At 42.1% G+C, this 21,273-nt stretch overlaps 1 protein-coding gene across 3 annotated transcripts in view; it reads left to right on the forward strand.

The window, feature by feature from the left end:
* NPAS2 (neuronal PAS domain protein 2) overlaps positions 1-21,273 on the forward strand; it is a 188,365-nt gene that overhangs the window by 59,232 nt on the left and 107,860 nt on the right. For all 3 annotated transcript variants that reach the window (XM_075852679.1, XM_075852680.1, XM_075852681.1), the window contains exons 4-5: positions 2,395-2,486; positions 3,887-3,976. In XM_075852679.1, coding sequence (XP_075708794.1) covers positions 2,395-2,486; positions 3,887-3,976 — 182 coding nt within the window. The remainder of the gene's footprint in view (positions 1-2,394; positions 2,487-3,886; positions 3,977-21,273) is intronic.

The raw sequence follows: 21,273 nt of genomic DNA on the forward strand, positions 1-21,273 counted from the left end.
AGAGCCTTCCTCAAACTCTTGCCACAAAGTTGGAAGCATACAGTTATCTAAAATGTTTTTGTAAACTGTAGTTTTAGCATTACCATTATCCTGGATTAGACTGGAAATAAGGGGCCAAGCTCAATCCCTGAGCAGAAACCCCAGACCATCATCCCTCCTCCGCCAAATTTTAGTACTATGCAGTAGTAGGTACTATGCATTTCAGTAGGTAATGTTCTGGCGTCCACCAAACCCAGATTTGTCCATAAAACTGACAGATATTGAAACGTGATTCATCATTCCAGTGAACACATTTCCACCTCTCCAGAGTCCAGTGGCGGCATGCTTTCCACCACTCCAGCCGATGCTTGACATTACGTATGGTGATCTTATGTATATATGCGCAGCTGCTCGACCATGGCAACCCATGTTATGCACAGTTCTAGTACTGATGTCACTTCCAGGGGCAGTTTGGAACTCTGTAGAGAAGAGGCTGTACTGCCATGAGGACAGTAAGAAGAAGCAAAGAAACATAGATGATAGAGCTACGAGGGAGGGTGTTAAGGATCTGCCAGGCACAGCTTCTGTATCTACGCCCATAGGTAATCAGTCTGCACCTGCTTCTATGTCTGTGAGACTGACTCCATCTTCCACCACTCAGGATGGCAGGCTTAGGAGTGGGAGAGCCTTTCACAGCCTGGCCAGACGGAGCTAGCTCCCGCCCTCTGTCTATTTATACCTGCCTTTCCTGTTCCTCCTTGCTTGTGATTCTTCTCGTTTGGTTTCCTGGCCCTGCTGCAGCTTCTTGAACTATTTGACCCTGCTTCATATTGACCCTGGCTTACTGACTACTCTCCTGCTCTGCGTTTTGTACCTCGTACACTCCTGGTTTGACTCGGCTCGTTCACCACTCTTGTTGCTCACGGTGTTGCCGTGGGCAACTGCCCCTTTTCCCTTGCTTCTGTGTACCCTTGTCTGTTTGTCTGTCATGCACTTATTGAGCGTAGGGACCGTCCCCCAGTTGTACCCCGTCGCCTAGGGTGGGTCGTTGCAAGTAGTCAGGGACTGAGTGGCGGGTAGATTAGGTCTCACTTGTCTGTTTCCTTACCCCCATCATTACAGAGGGTTCTCAAAGTGGCCAACAGTTAGATGGACCGGATAGTGGTGGGAATGGAGAGGAGGCGAGGTTCAGCGACTATTTCGCTTACCTCCCAGTGTACTGAGACCAGTGCCGTACGGATCAGCAGAATAGAGCAACATTCCCGCCCGCCCACCTTAGTTTATGCCTTTCTCTTTTTCTCTAGGTTGTTTTCTTGTTAGGTATCATTCTGGTATTCTGGTAGCTTTGGTTGGTATCATGTTTATTGTTTTTGTGTAGCTGAACTTCTTGTTTTTTGTTGTGGCAGTTTGCAGATGGAGTCCTTGAAGTTGGTCATTAATAATAGTAGGGGGGACACATCATGGTTAGGCATTCCCCAAAATTTGAAGGTATGGTTTTTAACTGTCTGGCTAAATGCTGTGGGGCTTCTTAAGGTGTTATCCCTTTTGAATTGTTTTTTTATAATAGATCATCTGCAGGTGTTCTCAGTGCCTCCGAGTCGTGTTATGGAGTAAAATTGGTGCAGATGTCTGCCAGATTTATGTAGCTTAAAGTACTTCCCCTATTATTCATTGTGTCATTATTAAGCATAGTATTATGACCCTGATATGGTCAGGTTAAGTGAATTCTATTATGTGAATTCTATTATATTTGGATGGTTAATAATTGTTGGAAAAAATCTCTTTGTAATATTTTTTTTATAAACGACTGTTGTGCCCATAAAATCCACCCCTTTTGTCTGAGTCTTTATTTAATTGTACTAGTTTAGTGGGAGGTTGCAACAGGCAGGAGGTTGTTAACCCTCATTACACGACTCTACTTACTCAAGTCATGAGTGATGCAACAGAGGGTAGACTTTTAGGGCACTCAGCCACCTGCTCTGTGAGTTTGTGTGATCTACAGTACTGCTTCATGGCAAAACTGTTGTTACGCCTAGATTCTTCCACTTCACAATATTAGCACTTATGGTCACTAGGGCAGATTTATCACTTCAGAAATTTCACGAACTGATATGTGACAAAGGTGGCATCCTATGACAGTGTCACATTTAAAGTCACTGAGCTCTTCAGTACGACCCATACTACTACCAAAGTTCGTCTATGGAGATTGCATGGCTGTGTGCTTGATTTTTCTGCACTTGTTTGCGATAGGTGTGGTTGAAACACCTGAACTCAATAATTAGCGGGAAATCATGTTTTTTGCCAAAATATTATATGGAAGATTTTACGGCTATCTTAGCAAAAACTGAGATGTATAAGTACACCCTAATGCTTTATCTAATAACAGAGGATTGAATATTTTGTTTTGTGGTGCAGAAATTACAGTTGAGACAGAGGGCAGTGATATCCATCCAGACTGGAAGCCATCATTCCTCAGTAATGAAGAGTTCACCCAACTGATGCTGGAGGTAAGAAATAAGAATTTTCACAATGATACAATAAGGGGGAGCCCTGGAGGGGGGGGGGGTGTAGCGGTCTCACGAGCTGAGCCTGCTTCATAAGATGAGTGTGTTGGCAGTCACTGCAGTGCAACGTGTGGGATCCTGCTCTTTTAACCCATTAGATGGCGCAGTCAATAGTGACCACGGCATATAAGCTATTAGAATGAGGGGGGTGACCTCCTCTGAGTGCCAATAGTTGTCATTACAGCCTGGGGGCCTAAGGAAGGGCCTCAGTTCTACCATGTGATGTACTTCAATAGATCAGTATTGTAGTTTATCATGCAAGCGATCGGTGGTTCAAGTCCTCTAGGGGGACTAATAACAAATGTTAAATACAGTTAAAGTTTTTTTAAATTTAAAATAAAAATATTAAAAGTAAAATAAAAACTATTTCCCCCCAGAAGCAATGTAAAAAATAAATATATTAACAACTGGTATGGAAGCGTCCGTAAAATTCTCAGCTATTACAATATGACATTATTTAACCTGCACGGGGAACGCAGTGGAAAAAAATTATTGAAACCTCCAAAATCATTGTTTTTTTGTTACCTCGTCTCCCATAAAAAATAGAATAAGAAGTCTAAGGCCTCATGCACACGACCGTAGTGGTGTGCACGGCCGTGATTTGCGGCTTTGACCACCGCGGAGTGTCACCCGCGATCCGCCCGCAAATCGTGGGCCGTGCACATGGCTGCGCACATTAATTTCTATGAGCCTGGACAATGCAAAACACGGCCGTAATAAGACCTGTCCGTTTTTTTTTTTGCGGTCCAGGCTTCTGGGCCATGCACGAACCATGGAAACCACGGTCGTGTGCATGTGCCCATTGAAATGAATGGAGCCGCAATTCACCCTGCAGATTTGTGGGTGAATTGCGGCCGCAAAAATACATTCGTGTGCATGGGGCCTAAAGTACCCCAAAATGTTACTAATAAAAACGACAGCTCGTCCTGCAAAAAACAAGCCCTTAGAACATTCAATTGACGGACAAATAAAAAAGTTATGGCTTTTGGAAGATGTGGAGGAAAAAGCAAAAATAAAAAACAACAAATGGCTGCGGATGTAAGGGGTTAAACTATACAATGAACTAGTATACAAGATTTGTCACTGTAACGCCTCATGCATGCGACCGTATGCGCCGGCTGAGTCCCGTCTGTGATCCAAGGAAAGATAGAACATGTCCTATCTTTCCGCTGATCGGAGACCCGAATAATTTTTCACGGACCCGATTCACCCGCTAAAGTGAATGGGTTCGTGAAGACTATCGGGAGCCACTCGGATGCCGTCAAAAACGGCACAACGGTGGCACAACGGTCGTGTGCATGAGGCGTTAAATGCTAACAAGCTGTTTTTACGTGTTTCCGTAGGCACTTGATGGCTTCATTATAGTGGTCACAACAGATGGGAGTATCATCTATGTCTCTGATAGTATCACACCGTTACTTGGGCATTTACCGGTAAGTAATTATTTTTACCAAGAACTGTACAAGAAGTACATATGATAGCAACTATTGTTGCACTCATCATATCAGAAAATAGACTCTTTTATACATGAATTATGCATGGTCTTGAGGTACAGACGGAAAAACCACAGACATTATATACAGAAAATAGAAAGTAGCTAGCTCTTACTAGAATGAAGATATATACTTGTTGTCAGCGAATGAACTTTAGAAAATGTGCAGTACAGCTAGATATCTGTTGCGTTAAGAAAATGTGCAGACAAATCATTTAGAACAATTAATTAATATATCACCAATTTCTGTCACTTCAAGATGTTTTCAAAGTAGGAAAATATTTCCATTGTTATTCCCATGTTGTTTGATTTTGTTCTAAGGCTATGTTCACATGGCATATGTTCAGGCTGAAAACGACAAGGCTGATTTCAAGAACAAAAAGCCTATGAAATTCAGGAGTTTTTGGAGCTAATTTTTAAAGCATTTTGGATTTTTACAAGGGTTATTGAAGCATATTTTTTTAAGCATTTTTTATAGGAAATGGGAAATTCAGCTTGTAAAATGCTTCAAGAAGTGAAATGCCACTTCTTTTTTACAAAGCATATTTTTACAAGAGGTTCTTCAATTTAGTAGCATAAAAGTACGACACGTGTGAACTACACAGCATATTTCCTATTGAAATAAATTGAAATGCTATTTCCAGGCGTATTTTAAGTGTTTTACGCTACGAAATAGGCCTGAAAATGTGCGGTGTGAACAGGGCCTGTGTATTTTTACTTATTTTTTTCTTCTTTTTAATGAAAAACAATAAAAAGATATTTCAAAGAAAGAAAATAGGTTTTTTTTCCAAGGCTGGGGGTTACTCACCTCTCTACTTTTTCTTTCTCTGTGTACCCATCTTTGTTAATAACTAATTATCTTTCCTTTATGTGATTTTTTGTTTCATGTACCCTTGCCTATTATTACCCTATTGGGGACCTCCCTAAAGGGGTCTTCCCCAATATTAAGTGATGGCATATCACCAGGATAAACAAACACTTACTAATCAATAAGTGTTTGACTGCCGGCACCCCCATAATGCTCATAATCAAGCAGTAGCAGCGCTTCCCTGCACGTCGATTCACTGTAATGAGGCTGTGTTCCAGTTTGCTACACAGCAGGTGGCAAAGAGCACCGCTGTGCGGGAAATAAGTTGAAGGGCTTATTTTCTGCACAGAAGTCTGAGCCCACCGATCACAACATTATGGCATTTCCTTGTGATATGTCATAATATTATTAGATGGGAATACCCCTTTAAAGAGGCTCTGTCACCAGATTTTACAACCCCTATCTCCTGTAGAAATTTTTCCTTCCCTTTTCCCTTCCCTTGGTTGAACTTGATGGACATGTGTCTTTTTTCAGCCGTACTAACTATGTAACTATGTAACTATTGCAGCAGATCGGCTCTGCAATGGAGATAAGAGTAACGTTTTTTGTTTTTTTTAAACGAGCATTTTTGGCCAAGTTATGACCATTTTTATATTTATGTAAATGAGGCTTTCTAAAGTACAACTGGGCGTGTTTAAAGTAAAAGTACAACTGGGCGTGTATTGTGTTCGTTACATCGGGCGGTTTTACTTCTTTTACTAGCTCGGCGTTGTGTATAGAAGTATCATCTACTTCTCTTCACAAAGCCCAGCTTCTGGCAGTGCAGACACACAGCGTGTTCTCGAGAGATCTCGCTGTGACGTCACTCACTTCCTGCCCCAGGTCCTGCATCGTGTCGGACGAGCGAGGACACATCGGCACCAGAGGCTACATTTGATTCTGCAGCAGCATCGGCGTTTGCAGGTAAGTCGATGTAGCTACTTACCTGCAAACGCTGATGCAGCTGCAGAATCAACTGTAGCCTCTGGTGCCGATGTGTCCTCGCTCGTCCGACACGATGCAGGACCTGGGGCAGGAAGTGAGTGACGTCACAGCGTGATCTCTCGAGAACACGCTGTGTCTGCGCACTGCCAGAAGCTGGGCGTTCTGAAGAGAAGTGGATGATACTTCTATACACAACGCCCAGCTAGTAAAAGAAGTAAAAACGCCCAGATGTAACGAACACAATACACGCCCAGTTGTACTTTAGAAAGCCTCATTTACATAAATATAAAAATGGTCATAACTTGGCCAAAAATGCTCGTTTAAAAAAAAAACAAAAAAACGTTACTCTTATCTCCATTGCAGCGCCGATCTGCTGCAATAGGAGATAGGGGTTGCAAAATCTGGTGACAGAGCCTCTTTAAGGGTGTATTCACACGTGCCCATTATATGGGATTTTTTGCAGCTATTATCACAAAAGTGGTTTTGTGAAACTGCAGTTTTATTTTCAACATATTTTTTAATAATAGTTTTGAGTATTCACTTTCCTATTTTCATTATATAGTCTGGGTTTTATCCATACACTATATGGAAAAAAGTATTTGGACATTACACATTTCACCTACAGGAGCTTTTATGACAACCCATTCGAAATTCATAGGCATTAATTTGGAGTTTGCATCCCATTCGCAGCTAAGACAGCTTCCACTCTTCTGGGAAGATTTTTACCAGATTTTGGAGTGTGCCTGTGGAAATTTGTGCCCACTCATCCAGAAGAGTATTTGCGAGGTCAGACACTGATATTGGACGAGCGCACCTCACTCGCAATCTCCATTCTAGTTTATCCTAAAAGTGTTCAATGGGGGTTGTGGTTATTGCTATGTGCCGGCCAGTCAAGTTCTTTTACACCAAACTCACCCAACCATGCCTTTATGGACCTTGTTTTGTGTACTGGGGCACACTCATGCTGGAATAGAAAAGGATCTTCCCAAAAATATTCCTAAAAAGTTGGAAGCATACAAATGTCCAAAATGTCTTGGTAAGCTGAAGCATTAAGATTTCCCTTCACTTGAAGGAGCCTAGGCCAACCCCTAAAAACAATACCATAGCATTATCCCTCCTCCACCAAACTTTACAGTTGCCACAGTGCAGTCAGGCAGGTAACGTTCTCCTGGCATTCTTCAAACCCAGAGTCGTCCATCAGACTGCCAGATAAAGAAGCATGATTCAACACTCCACGGAACACGATTACACTGCTCCAGAGTCCAGTATTGTCATGCCTTACACCACTCTGTCCGATGCTTGGCATTGTGCCTGGTGATGTGAGGCTTGCATGCATCTGCTTGGCCGTGGAAACCCACGCCATGAAGCTCCCGGTGCACAGTTTTTGTGCTGATGTGAATGCCAGAGGACGTTTGGAGCTCTGCAGTTATTGAGTCAACAGTGACTTTATGTAGCCTGACACTTCGTAGCTGAGTTGCTGTGGTTCCCAAATGCTTCCACTTTGCAATAATACCACTCACAGTTGATCGTGAAATATCTAGGAGGGAAGAAATTTCACAAACTGACTTGTTGCGATTGTAGCATCCTATTACAGTACCACACTCTAATTCAGTGACCTCTTTAGAACGACTCATTCTTTCACAAATGTTTGTAAAGGCAGACTGCAGGGCTAGGTGCTGGATTTTATACACCTGTGGCAATGGGACTTAATGAAACACCTGAATTCAATTATAAAGAGGTGTGTCCCAATACTTTTGTCCATATAGTGTATTTGAACTACAGTAAGTGTCAGTTTTTTTTAAATTATCTAATATTCTTGTTATAGTGTTTCTATTTAGCATTATGACAATGGGGCACAGTGCTCAGCTGAGTTCTTCTGCCCCTTCATTCCAGTGATTGGTGGGGGTCTCAGCACTCTGATACCCACCGATCGGAACTTCTGAGATGTCATTATGCCAGGACAAATATTTCTCAACGTGATAGTGAACCTATAAAGGCATACAGTATATAGAAAAAAATATACATTCACTTATACTGTAAATATATAGACAAATAATGGTCACTTACCTTCTAATTCATTAAAGGCTGCTGGGGAGGGGTAGTGTTGAGGCAGAGCTTATTTCTGTATCATGCAAATGGGTTTCTTCAAGCCCTATTTATAAGAATGGGATATCGCAGAAACTTCGGCAACAAATCTGCCACTTGTGAATATACTATAAAGCGGCAGTGGCATGGCACCGCAGTTAACTTTCGAATTATGAAGTGAAGCAGGTAAACTAGCCTCCTTGCAGACTCCTTATATATTGAAATGCGACCGTTGGCACTAGTGGGGAGACAGCTATACACCTTTGTTATGGGGTTGGCAGCAGTGTCCCCCCTTGTGTACAGTGGGTACCAGCATTTGCCCGGTTTTGCCAAGTGCTGATGCTGGCCGTGTAAATACATGTTTTCCTTTCACCATTTTGTGCAAGGTCTTGTAGGGTGTTTCTGGTATCCAGTGGGTAATATCTACTAAAAGTGGTCCAAGGAAGGACAGTCGGTGACAAGGTCATGGGCGCCCAAGGCTCCTTGATGTGTGTGGGGCGTGAAGGCAAGCCCGTCTGATTTGATCCTACAGATGAACTAATGTAGCACAAATTGCTGAAAACGTCAATGCTGCCTATAATAGAAAGGTGTCAGAAGTGCATCGCAGCTTGCTGTGTATGGGGCTGTGTTGCTGCAGACCGGTCAGAAAGGTTCCTGCTGACTCCTGTCCACGACTGAAAGTACTTATTATGAGCACGTGAAAATCAGAACTGACCTGGTCTGATGAATTATGTTTTCTTTTATATGAAGTGGTCAGCCAGGTGTGTGTGTGTCGCTTACCTGGAGAAGAGATGGCACTAGGATACACTATGGGATGAAGGCAGAGGCAGTGTGATGCTGTGGGGAATGTTCTGTTGGAAAACCTTAGGTCCTGGCATTCATTTGGACGTTACTTTGACACTAACCAGAACATTGTTGCAGACCAAATACACCGTTCATGGTATTCCCTAATGGCAGTTGCCTCTTTTAGCAGGATAACGCGCACTGACACACTGCAAAAATGGTTTGGGGAGCATGACAAAGCATTCATGCTCTTGACTTGGCCCCTGATCTCAATCCAATCAAGCATCTGTTGAAAGCACTGGAAAAAAAACAAGTTCTATCCATGAAGGCCCAATTTTGCAACATAAAGGATCTGCCGGACACATTTTTGTGCCAGATACCACCGAACTCCCTCAGAAGTTTTGTAGAGTCCATGCTTCGACAGGTCAGAACTGTTTTGGCGGCACGAGGGTGACTTACGCAATATTAGGCAGGTGGTGTTAATGTTATGGCGGAACAGTATCTATATACATATATATAAGGAACCAGCAGCACCTCCAAAAGTAAATTGCAAAAGGGTGCTATATGAACTTGGACTTAATCGAATAAACAATGTATAAAGAAATTTCATCACTTCCAGTAATATCAAAATGCAAAAGTTGTTTTATTCATCCATAAAAGTTGCAACAGTTCAGCTTTGTCACACGGCCTTTCCCAATCATTGTGATATAAAAAGTGATCGGGTATATAACCCATAAATCCATGTGCGTTAATTATACAATCACCATAAAGTAACATATTTAAAAACATAGGTTACATAATTCTAAAATAGATATCATTTTGTTTATACATATTTCACAATATAAAGTGATAACAACATATACAAAATGTTGTATAAACTGGAGAAAAGAGTCCAAAGTATCCAAAAGTTTAAAGAAGTACAAAATCTTTATTGAACAACACATAGGAATCTCAAATACAATATTTAACTGGATCATCAAATAGAAGAAGCGATACGCGAAACGCGCGTTGGGGCATCACTTTATCCACTGGGTCATACCACTACACCACTGAATATGGGTAAGCATCTGACTGTGACTTTGTCAGGCTGTAGTGAAAACTAGGACACTTTTTATGTTTATTAGACAGGAACTGTGATTAGTTACATCTTACTCTCACTTTCTCTTTGTCTTTCTGTCCTGACTTATGTTCACTCACATGAGTATGCTTTTAAGAGTGATCTCTCTATACCATACACTACTTGTATTTAATTTCTATTTATGTCATGCATTACCTGTAATCAATTTTTATTAAAATGTACTTCTATTTGATGATCCAGTTAAATATTGTATTTTAGATTCCTATGTGTTGTTCAATAAAAATGTTGTACTTCTTTAAACTTTTGGATACTATGGACTCTTTTTTCTCCAGTTTATATAGTATTGTTTGGAGTCCGTATCTCCGATAAATTGTAGGTGGTTGAGATTTTATATCCCACCCTATACTGTTGTGTCCTGTGAGACTTCTTTTGTTTAAATATACAAAATGTTTCAGTGTTTCAAAAATCGGTAAAAATACATAATAATCAATATCGTATCTACAAAGCTATAGAAGTGGAGAATGGAACCACTCTCCAATCAAAAGAGAGAGATGAACATGCGTCACACGGGAATCCAAATTGCATAGCGTCCTAAGATGCATACTGCACATGTCTGAAGCACGATTAGCTACACGCTGCTCATCACCTGAGCGTGTGCGGGAGAAAATGAATGAAAATGAGTTTAGTGTCCATAGTAACTACTGCCATTGTCATACTTATGTTGAATCAAACCTCTTGTAGGCTCCGATCCACATCTGTCCATCACTGAACAGGACAGATCGTCATGGAATCAAAATCCATGAGTCTCACCACCTACACTTTCGTGGAGTAGGAGCCCTCAAAGTACAAAAAGCCACAACTATGGGGTGCACTCTGCATTGGTGCACTTTGCAAGGAATATAGAGATTTATGCTAATAGCATCAACATTTTTTAAAGTCCTCAGTTGCATAAAACATTTTTTTATATATAGGTCACACCATTATGCAGATAAGGAAGGCAATGCATTATTATAGTCTGTTGTTGACGCAACATTCCCGATTTAAATAAATGGCTCAAGTTCTTTTTTGGAGATTGACAAAACTTCATTAACATACTATATAAAAGTTAAAGTAGCACCAATAGTATATATCGAAACTGACACCATTCATATTGTGTGGCCTCCCATTCCCTTCTCCAGAGCTCTACAAAAAAGAGAGAAAAGAGATACAAAATTTTTTTATTACCGTACAAATAGATACAAATCATCAGCCCATAGGATTAGGACATTAGCAAAACACACAATGGGGCCATTTGGTCTCAGTGTGTCTAGTTTAAATATCCATTCTAATTTACGTATTTTTAGTTGGGTCTGTGTGTCATCAACTTATTTCTTATTCTGGTCATGATCAATAATCATAAAGCGTAAATTTCATTTTCCAAGGTAAAAAAAAAAAGCTTGGAAATAGGAAGATCTTGTTATTTTTTTTTTACATATAGTATATTTGTGGTTATTTAACCTTGTCTTTATGTCACATGTCGTTTCGTCTGTATATACTAATTTGCACAGAAACCATAATGCATAGATAACCCAGTTCGAGTCGCAAGTCAAAAAATGTTTAATTATATATTCCTGATATGTATTTGGATGCCTAAATGGGAGAAGAATTTATTCATCCTAAACATGGAAAACATCCCTTTTTGTGGTTTAGGAAAAGTTTGTCTACTTTTTCAAACAGCAGACACATTAGTTTTGATCACTTTGTCTTTAACCCCTTCCCTCTTTGGCCACTTTTGACCTTCCTGACAGCCTCATTTTTCAAATCTGACATATTTCTTTATGTGGTAATAACTCCGGAATGCTTTTACCTATCCAAGCGATTCTGAGATTTTTTTCTCGTGATGCATTGGACTTTATGTTACTGGCAAAATTTGCTCCATATGTTCAGTATTTAATTGTGAAAAACACCAAAATTTAGCGAAAACGTGCAAAAATTAGCATTTTTCTCAACTTAAATGTATCTGCTTGTAAGACAGGCAGTTATAACACACAAAATTGTTGCTAATTAACATCCCCCATATGTCTACTTTAGATTGGAATCGTTTTTTGAACATCCTTTTATTTTTCTAGGACGTTACAAGGCTTTGAACTTTAGCAGCAATTTCTCACATTTTCAAGAAAATTTTAAAAGGCGATTTTTACAAGGGCCAGTTCAGTTGTGAAGTGGCTTTGAGGGCCTTATATATTAGAAACCCCAAAAAAGTCACCCCATTTTAAAAACTTCACCCCTCAAAGTATTCAAAACAGCATTTAGAAAATTTCTTAACCCTTTAAACTTTTCACAGGAATTAAAGCAAAGTAGGGGTGAAATTTACAAACGTCATATTTTTTTCATAAATTTATTTTTAATCCAATTTTCTTTATAACACAGAAAGTTTTACCAGAGAAATGCAACTCAATATTTATTGCCCAGGTTCTGCAGTTTTAGGAAATATTCCACATGTGGCCGTAGCGTGCTACTGGACAGAAGCACCGGCCTCAGAAGCAAAGGAGCACCTAGTGGATTTTGGGGCCTTATTTTTATTCTAATATATTTTAGGCACCATGTCAGGTTTGAAGGGCTCTTGCAGTGCCAAAACAGTGGAAATCCCCCAAAAGTGACCCCATTTGGGAAACTACACATCTCAAGGAAATTATCTAGGGGTATAGTGAGCATTTTGACCGCACAGGTTTTTTAGAGAAATTATTGGAAGTAGGCCGTGAAAATTAAAATCTACATTTTTTCAAAGAAAATGTAGGTTTAGTGATTTTTTTTCTCATTTCCACAAGGACTAAAGGAGAAAAAGCACCTCAAAATTTGTAAAGCAATTTCTCCCGAGTAAAACAATACCCCACATTTAGTAATAAACGGCTCTTTGGACACACGGCAGGGCTTAGAAGGGATGGAGCACCATTTGGCTTTTGGAGTTCACATTTAGCAGGAATGGTTTGCGGAGGCCATGTCATATTTACGAAGCCCCTGAGGGGACAAAAGAGTGGAAACCCCCCACAAGTGACCCCATTTTGGAAACTACACCCTTTGATGAAATTATCTAGGGGTATACTGAGCGTTTTGACCCCACAGGTTTTTTGCAGAAATTATTGGAAGTAGGCCCTGAAAATATAAATCTACACTTTTTCAAAGAAAATGTAGGTTTAGCTAATTTTTTCTCATTTCCACAAGGACTGAAGAAGAAAAAGCACCACAAAATTTGTAAAGCAATTTCTCCCGAGTAAAACAGTGACCCACATGTGGTAATAAACGGATGTTTGGACACACGGCAGGGCTTATGGAGTTCACATTTAGCAGGAATGGTTTGCGGAGGCCATGTCACATTTACAAAGCCCCTGAGGGGACAAAACAATGAAAACGCCCAAAAAGTGACTCCATTTAGGAAACTACACCCCTTGAGGAATCCTTTTTCTTCAATAAAACGTAGCTTTAGCGCAAAATGTTTCATTTTCTCAACAAATAATGAAAATAAAGCACCCAACATTTGCAAAGTAATTTCTCCCGAGTACGGCAATACCACATATGTGGTCATAAACTGCTGTTTGGGCACACGGCAGGGCTCAGAAGGGAAGGAGCACCATTTGGAGTGCAGATTTTGCTGGATTGAAAACTACGCCCCTCAATGCATTTACCTAGTGGTGTAGTGAGCATGTTTACCCTGCAGGTGTTTTGTAGAAATTAGTGTGCACTCGATGTTGCAGAGTGAAAATTGGATTTTTTCCATAGATATGCCAATATGTGGTGCACAGCTTGTGCCACTATAACAAGACAGCTCTCTAATTATTACGCGGTGTTTCCCGGTTTTAGAAACACCCTACATGTGGCCCTAATCTTTTGCCTGGACATTCGACCAGGCTCAGGAGTGAAAGCGTACCTTGCGAAATTGAGGCCTAAATTGGCGATTTACAAAGTATTGGTTTACAATTGCAGAGGCTCAGATGTGAAATAATAAAAAGAAACCCCTGAGAAGTGACCCCATTTTGGAGACTGCACCCCTCAAGGCATTTATTAAGGGGTGTAGTGAGCATTTTCACCCCACAGGTCTTTTCCATAAATGAATGCGCTGCGGATGGTGCAAATTAAAAATGGATATTTTTCCCTAGATATGCCATTTCAGTGGCAAATATGTCATGCCCAGCTTATGCCACTGGAGACAGACACCACAAAAAGTGTTAAAAGGGTTCTCCCGGGTATGACAATGCCATATATGTGGAATGAAACTGTTGTTTGGGCACACTGTAGGGCTCAGATGGGAGGGAGCGCCATTTGGCTTTTGGAGAGCGGATTTTGCTTGGTAGTAGATTTTTTGAGTATTACTGGTGTTTCCATTTATAATGTGGGGGTACATGTAAGCTGGGCAGAGTACATCAGGGGCATAGTCAGGTGGTATAATAATGGGGTAAAAAAACAATAAAATAATCCATAGATGTGTGTTACGCTGTGAAGCAATCCTTTCTGCACAGGCCGGTGTCGCACTGATATATGGCGTCCTTTCTTATGCCCCTTTTGGTCCACACTCTGCACCTTTGCAGTTTGGGGAATTTTGCTGGGAAAGTGTTGTCCTGGTATAATACGGGCACCGTCGCTTCCAGCGGATATGTTTGGGCCCTCCCCTTCCTGGTTCCCTAATTTTAGGTCCTTGATAAATTGCCTCTTGAAACAGAAGAAATGTTAACCTCGGGCACAACTGCATATTTTTTATTTCCTGACTTATTGGAGCCATAACTAATTTTATTTTTTCATAGATGTAGTGGTATGAGGGCTGTTTTTTTGCGGGACGAGCTGTAGCAATTATTGGTACCATTTTGGGGTGCATGCGACTTTTTGATCACCTTTTATCCTATTTTTTGGGAGGCCATGTAAACAAAAAAACGCAATTCTGGCATAGCTTTTTTAGTTTTTTTTACACAGCGTTCACCATGCGTTATAAATTACATGTTAACTTTATTCTGCGGGTCAGAACGATTCCGGCGATACCTAATTTATAGAACTTTTTTATGTTTTACAACTTTTTGCACAATAAAATTACTTTTGTAAAAGGAATGTATTTTTTCTGTCGCCAAGTTGTGAGAACCATAACGTTTTAATTTTTTTGTCGACGGAGCTGTATGAGGGCTTGTTTTTTGCGAGACAAGCTATAGTTTTTATAGGTGCCATTTTTGGATACGTGCGACTCTTTGATCACTTTTTATTCCAATATTTGTAGGGCAAATTGACCAAAAAACAGAAACTCTGGTAAAGTTTTTTACGGGTTTTTTTTTACGCTGTTCACCGCGTGCAATAAATAATATAATATTTTGATACCTCAGGTCGTTACGGTCGCGGCGATACCAAATACGTATGGTTTATTATTATTTTTCAATAATAAAGGACTTGATAAGGGAAAAAGGGCGATTGTGTTTTATTGTATTACTTGAAACTTTTATTGTTTTCTAACTTTTATTTTTTTCACTTTTTTTACACATTTTTTCAAGTCCCACTAGGGGACTTGAAGTTCCAACTGTCTGATGTTTTTTTTCTAATACATTGCACTACCTACGTAGTGCAATGTATTAGATCTGTCAGTTATTCACTGACAGCAAGCCGATTAGGCTTCGCCTCCCGGCGGGGCCTAGTCGGCTTCCGTAATGGCAGAGCAGGAGACCATTGAGTCTCCTGTTGCCATAGCAGCAGTCGCCAGTCCTGATTGCCGGTCAGAGCTGGCGATCTGATAGCAACCGCTAAGATGCAGCAATCCCTTTCGATTGCTGCATCGAAGGGGTTAATGGCAGCTAGCTCCGGTTCCTGCCGTTACAGGTTGATGTCAGCTGTAACATACAGGGATTAGGGAGCCGTCAATATGACATCAAAGGGAAAATCGTAAAGTCCCACCACCTGACTGAGATTATTATAGGTTATTCCATTGTACTCGTAAAATCAGTGGTGGGAGCATGGTTGTAATACAGAGGGTTTATCCTTCTACAACTGCTAAGAATGAAGAAAACTCTGATCCCAGCAGTTAACCTTCTAGTAGCAGTAGTACTATGTCCTACTTATGCGTATTTCTCCAACTACTCTGTTTCCCTTCGCACCGCTGTATAGATGAGTGATAAATTTATATCTGCCTGCAGTTTGCTAAGGACAGATTTATTATTGAAATTAACACCTATAATACCTTTTGGGCATAAGTATTAGCGCAAGACATAATCCAAACAATAGTAACCCTATATATGTCTCAAACACACAATTTGTGCAACAAAATAGTTCTAGACATGTATTTGTCCAAAAATATATACTTTATTATCCAATAAATATGGATACCCCCCAGAACCCACGCAAATATACATACACAATTAAAATATACTTAAAATTGTAGCTCTAAGGCTTTATTCAGACGAACGGGAATCACGTCCGTGATTTGCACGCGCATTGCACGGACCTATATTAGTCTATGGGGCCGTGCGGACATGTGCGTGATTTTTACTCAGCGTGAGTCCGCTGAAAAAAAGTCACGACATGTCCGTTCTTTCAGCGTTTTTCGCGCATCACGCACCCATTGAAGTCAATGGGTGCGTGAAAACCACGCATGCCGCACGGAAGCACTTCCGTGCGAACTGCGTGATTCGCGCAAGAGCTGTCAAACGCTGAATGTAAACAGAAAAGCACCACGTGCTTTTCTGTTTTCAAACATCCAAACGGAGTGTCTTTGAGATGAGCGAACCCGGACAACCGGACCGAACTTCACCGGGTTCGGCCGAACTCGTTTTGACCGAACCCGGCAAAAAAATTTCCGGTACGCAACGTCAGGAGATAGTCACTGTCCAGGGTGCTGAAAGAGTTAAACTGTTTCAGCACCCTGGACAGTGACTTCCGATCACAATATACATGAACGTGTAAAAAAAAAAGAAGTTCTGACTTACCGATAACTCCCTGCTTCTTCCTCCAGTCTGACCTCCCGGGATAACAATTCAGTCCAAGTGACAGCTCCAGCCAATCACAGGCCAAGAACAGGCTGCCGCGGTCACATGGACTGCCACGTCATAAAGGGAGGTGGGGCCGGATGTCAAGAGAGGGACGCGTCACCAAGGCAACCGCCGGGAGGGAAGTTCTCGGTAAGTACGAACGTCTTTTTTTTTTTTAACAGGTTGCTCGATATTGTGATCGGAATTCACTGTCGAGGGTGTTGAAAGAGTTACTGCCGATCAGTTAACTCTTTCAGCACCCTGGACAGTGACTATTTACTGACGTCGACTAGCCTCATCTCTATGATGGCGGCTGCGCGAAAATCACGCAGCCGCGCATCATACACTGATGACACACGGAGCTGTCTAGTGGTTTTTGCGCGCGCAAGACGCCGCGTTTTTGCGTCCGCAAAAACGCCACACTCGTGTGAATCCAGCCTAAGACCATCAGCAAACTGCCGGCATAGCCATAAAGGTATAGTAATTAAATAATATGCAACAGGTTAACAAGGAGATACAAATAAAGCATAGACTATACCTCTGTCCCAATTCCCCCTAACACAATCCACAGACTTATACAGTGATATACCGATGGTGATAATATACACACATTGGGACAGAGGTACTGTATATTATATGCTTTATTTGTATCTCCTTGTTAACCTGTTGCATATTATGTAATTACTATACCTTTATAGCTATGCTGGCATTTTGCTGATGGTCTTAGAGCTACCATTTTAAGTATGTTTTAATTGTGTATGTATATTTGTGTGGGTTCTTGGGGGTATCAATATTTAAGGAATAATAAAGTATATATTTTTGGACAAATACATGTCTAGAATATTTTGTTGCACAAATTGTGTGTTTGAGACATATATAGGGTTACTACAGATTTATTATTGACTCCAATTGGTGCTGTATAAATTAATCCTCAGTAAGGCTGGGTTCACATCTGCGTGGGAGGCTCCAGCAGGGTTTACCGGAGACAAAAGCACAGCATGCTGCACTATTGTGTCCGGTAAAATCACGGACACCCCGACGGAAATTCGACGGAACCTAATAAAGTAAATGAGTTCTGTCGGCAAATTGGTGGTTCCATTATTCCCTTGTTCTGTTCCTCTGACGGAACAGAACGACAGAACATTACTAGGTTGAACATAGCCTTAGCTCTCCCCAGTGGTGGCTGCAGGCAGCCAGAATTTAGCTTTTATAAATAATTATTTTATGTAAACACACAGCACTTCGTGATATATCTAATACAGGAAAAGTGACATTTTCCTTATCTTCCAGCAGCCTGTAGTGTAGTGTTTCTTGCCTGCAGACTCTCTGAAAATGTTCAGAAACCTCCTCAGTCCTCAAAACATCATGCTGCAGTAATACAGTTATTAGGGGACAGGGAGAGGGAGATGGTGCATCTTCACCACATATAATATATACAGTTGCAATCAAAACATTTTAACCCCCATTGAAAATTATGTTTATTAGCAAAATTTACAAACTTTCAGCTGTTTGCAAAAAAACAATCAAACAAGAACAATTGAAATAACTCAACACAACTAATATAATGAATAGTTTCTCCAAGTACAACACAAATGCCACTTTTAATGACTACTGCAGTCTCAGAATTATTCAACCCCTTGAATGGAATTCCTCATAAGAGCACACATTTGCAAATCAGGAGTTGCCTCAAATAAAACACATCCAATATCTGGACTGGCTAGGGGTTTGTTGACTGTGACGTTTGATTGCATGTTAGAAACATGTCAGGAAAGTAGTCCAAAAACTGAATAGAAGAGATTATTGCCTTGCACAGACAAGGGAAAGGATACAAAAAGATAGCAAAGGCACTGTATGATCCTAGAGATAGAGTTGGAAGCATAATTCACAAGATCAAAGTTAAAGGAATCCTGGCCGTACTACCTGGACATGGCAGAAAGAGGAAGCTACCACCGGCTGCCACCAGATTACTGAGGAAGCAGGTGGTCAAAACCCCTCGAGTGACTGCAAATGACGTGCAGCAAGATTTGGTGGCAACAGGCACTGAGGTTTCAGTTTGCACAGTAAGGCGCATACTAAAGGCTGAATGTCTCCATTCCCGAACTCCAAGACGCACATCCCTACTGACCCAAAAGCACAAGAAAAGTTGGCTCCAATATGTTTAAAACCATATAAATAAGCCATGGAAGTTTTGGGATTCTGTTCTGTGGACCTACGGATCAATGGTATGTCTGGAGGAGGAAGAATGAAGCATACGCTGAAAAGAACACCCTGCCTACAGTGAAGCATGGCAGAGACTCGGTGATGCTCTGGGACTTCTTTGCTTACACTGGCACTGGAAACCTGCAGCGTGTGGATTGCAAGATTAATTGAATCAAGCATCTGGAAATCCTAGGAGAAAACATCATGCCTTCTGTGAGGATGCTGAAGCTTGGACATCATTGGGCGTCATTTGACCTTCCAACAGGACATTAATCCCAAGCGTACCTCAAAGTCCTCCAAGGTTTCAGAAGAAGTCTTGTCAGATTCTGGAGTGGTTGCCACAGTTGCCTGACTTGAACCCCATACAAAATCTTTGGTGGGATTTGAAGAAGGCAGGGGCAGCATGCAAACCCAAGAATATTAGTATACTGGAGGCCATTGCCCTGAAGAATGGGCTAAGATTCCTCAGCAATACTGCCAGAAGCTGGTGTCTGGCGATGCATCACTTTTTTTTAGCAGGTCATAACAGCAAAAGGAAGCTTTACTAAGTACTAAAGACGCTTGTGTTGGAGGGGTTGAATACTTCTGAGACTGCAGTAGTCATAAAAAGTGGCATTTGTGTTGTATTTGGAGAAACCACTCATTATAGTAGTTACATAGTTAGTACGGTTGAAAAAAGACACGTCCATCAAGTTCAACCAAGGGAAGGGAAACATTTCTACACATAGGAGCTAATATTTTTTGGTTCTAGGAAATTATCTAAGTCTTTTTTAAAGCCATCTACTGTCCCTGCTGTGACCAGCTCCTACGGTAGACTATTCCATAGTGTTAGGGATCTGCCAGGTACTTCATCTAGCTATACTCCTGGGATTAATCAATCCACACCTGAGGCCAGACCTGTTCGACTGACACCATCTCCCACCAACCAGGGTGGCAGGCTCAGGAGTGGGAGAGCCTATCGCGGCCTGGTCTCTCGGAGTTAGCTCCGCCCCCTGCCCTTTATTACCTGCCCTGTGCTCTCCCTCAGTGCTTGTAATTCTTTTGGATTCCTGGCCCCACTGCTGCTTGCTCCAGCCTGCTTCTGCCGTGCTTCTGCCTTGCTGCAGTTCTGCTTGACCTGCTTTGCTTGCCCTGGCTTGCTTCTGTCTCCGTGCCCGCTCGGGTGTACTCACTTCGTCCTGGTCCTGACTGTTCGTTCACCGCCCCGTTTCCTCGTGGCGTTCCGTGGCTACTGCCCCTTCCCTTGCGTGTTCCCCGTTTGTCTTCCAGTGCACTTAGCCAGCGTAGGGACCGCCGCCCAGTTGTACCTCGTCGCCTAGGGCGGGTCGTTGCAAGTAGGCAGGGACAGGGCGGTGGGTAGATTAGGGCTCACTTTCCCTTCACCTCTTTCCTGCCATTACATAATTACAAGCCCTTACCTAGTCTACCCTTTCTCCTACGCTGACGCTATCATGGACCCCCTTGAGACCCTGACCCAGCAGATGCAGGGCCTCTCCCTACAGGTCCAGGCCCTGGCCCAAAGGGTCAATCAGGGTGACGCTGCTTTAGTAGTACCCCTCACCTCACCTCTAGAACCCGACCTCAAGTTACCTGACCGGTTCTCAGGGGACCGTAAGACGTTTCTCTCCTTCCGGGAGAGTTGCAGACTGTATTTCCGCCTAAAACCCCACTCCTCAGGTTCCGAGAACCAGCGGGTGGGTATCATCATATCCCGACTCCAGGAAGGGCCCCAAGAGTGGGCCTTCTCCTTGGCTCCTGACGCCCCTGAACTTTCCTCTGTTGATCGTTTTTTCTCTGCCCTCGGACTCATTTACGACGAGACTGACAGGACTGCTTTAGCCGAGAGTCAGCTGGTGACCTTACGTCAGGGTAGGAGACCGGTTGAGGAATACTGTTCTGATTTTAGGAAGTGGTGCGTAGCTTCTCAGTGGAACGATCCGGCCCTAAGGTGCCAGTTTAGGTTAGGATTATCTGACGCCCTGAAGGATCTGCTGGTTAGCTACCCCTCGCCTGACTCCCTTGACCAGGTTATGGCCCTAGCAGTACGACTTGACCGACGTCTCAGGGAACGTCAGCTAGAACGCTTCAGTGTGCTCCCCTCTGACTTTTCTGCGATTCCCCCCGAGGTCCCGTCTCCTCGCCCCTCCACGGAGGACTCGGAGGTACCTATGCAACTCGGGGCCTCCATGTCCCCTCGACAACGTAGGGAGTTTCGCAGAATGAATGGTCTCTGCTTCTACTGTGGGGACGACAAGCATCTACTGAACACCTGTCCCAGGCGCAAGAATAAGAAGCCGGAAAACTTCCGCGCCTAAGTGATCATCGGGGAG

The sequence above is a fragment of the Rhinoderma darwinii genome, chromosome 2, assembly GCF_050947455.1.
Source record: "Rhinoderma darwinii isolate aRhiDar2 chromosome 2, aRhiDar2.hap1, whole genome shotgun sequence".
Classification (NCBI taxonomy): domain Eukaryota; kingdom Metazoa; phylum Chordata; class Amphibia; order Anura; family Rhinodermatidae; genus Rhinoderma; species Rhinoderma darwinii.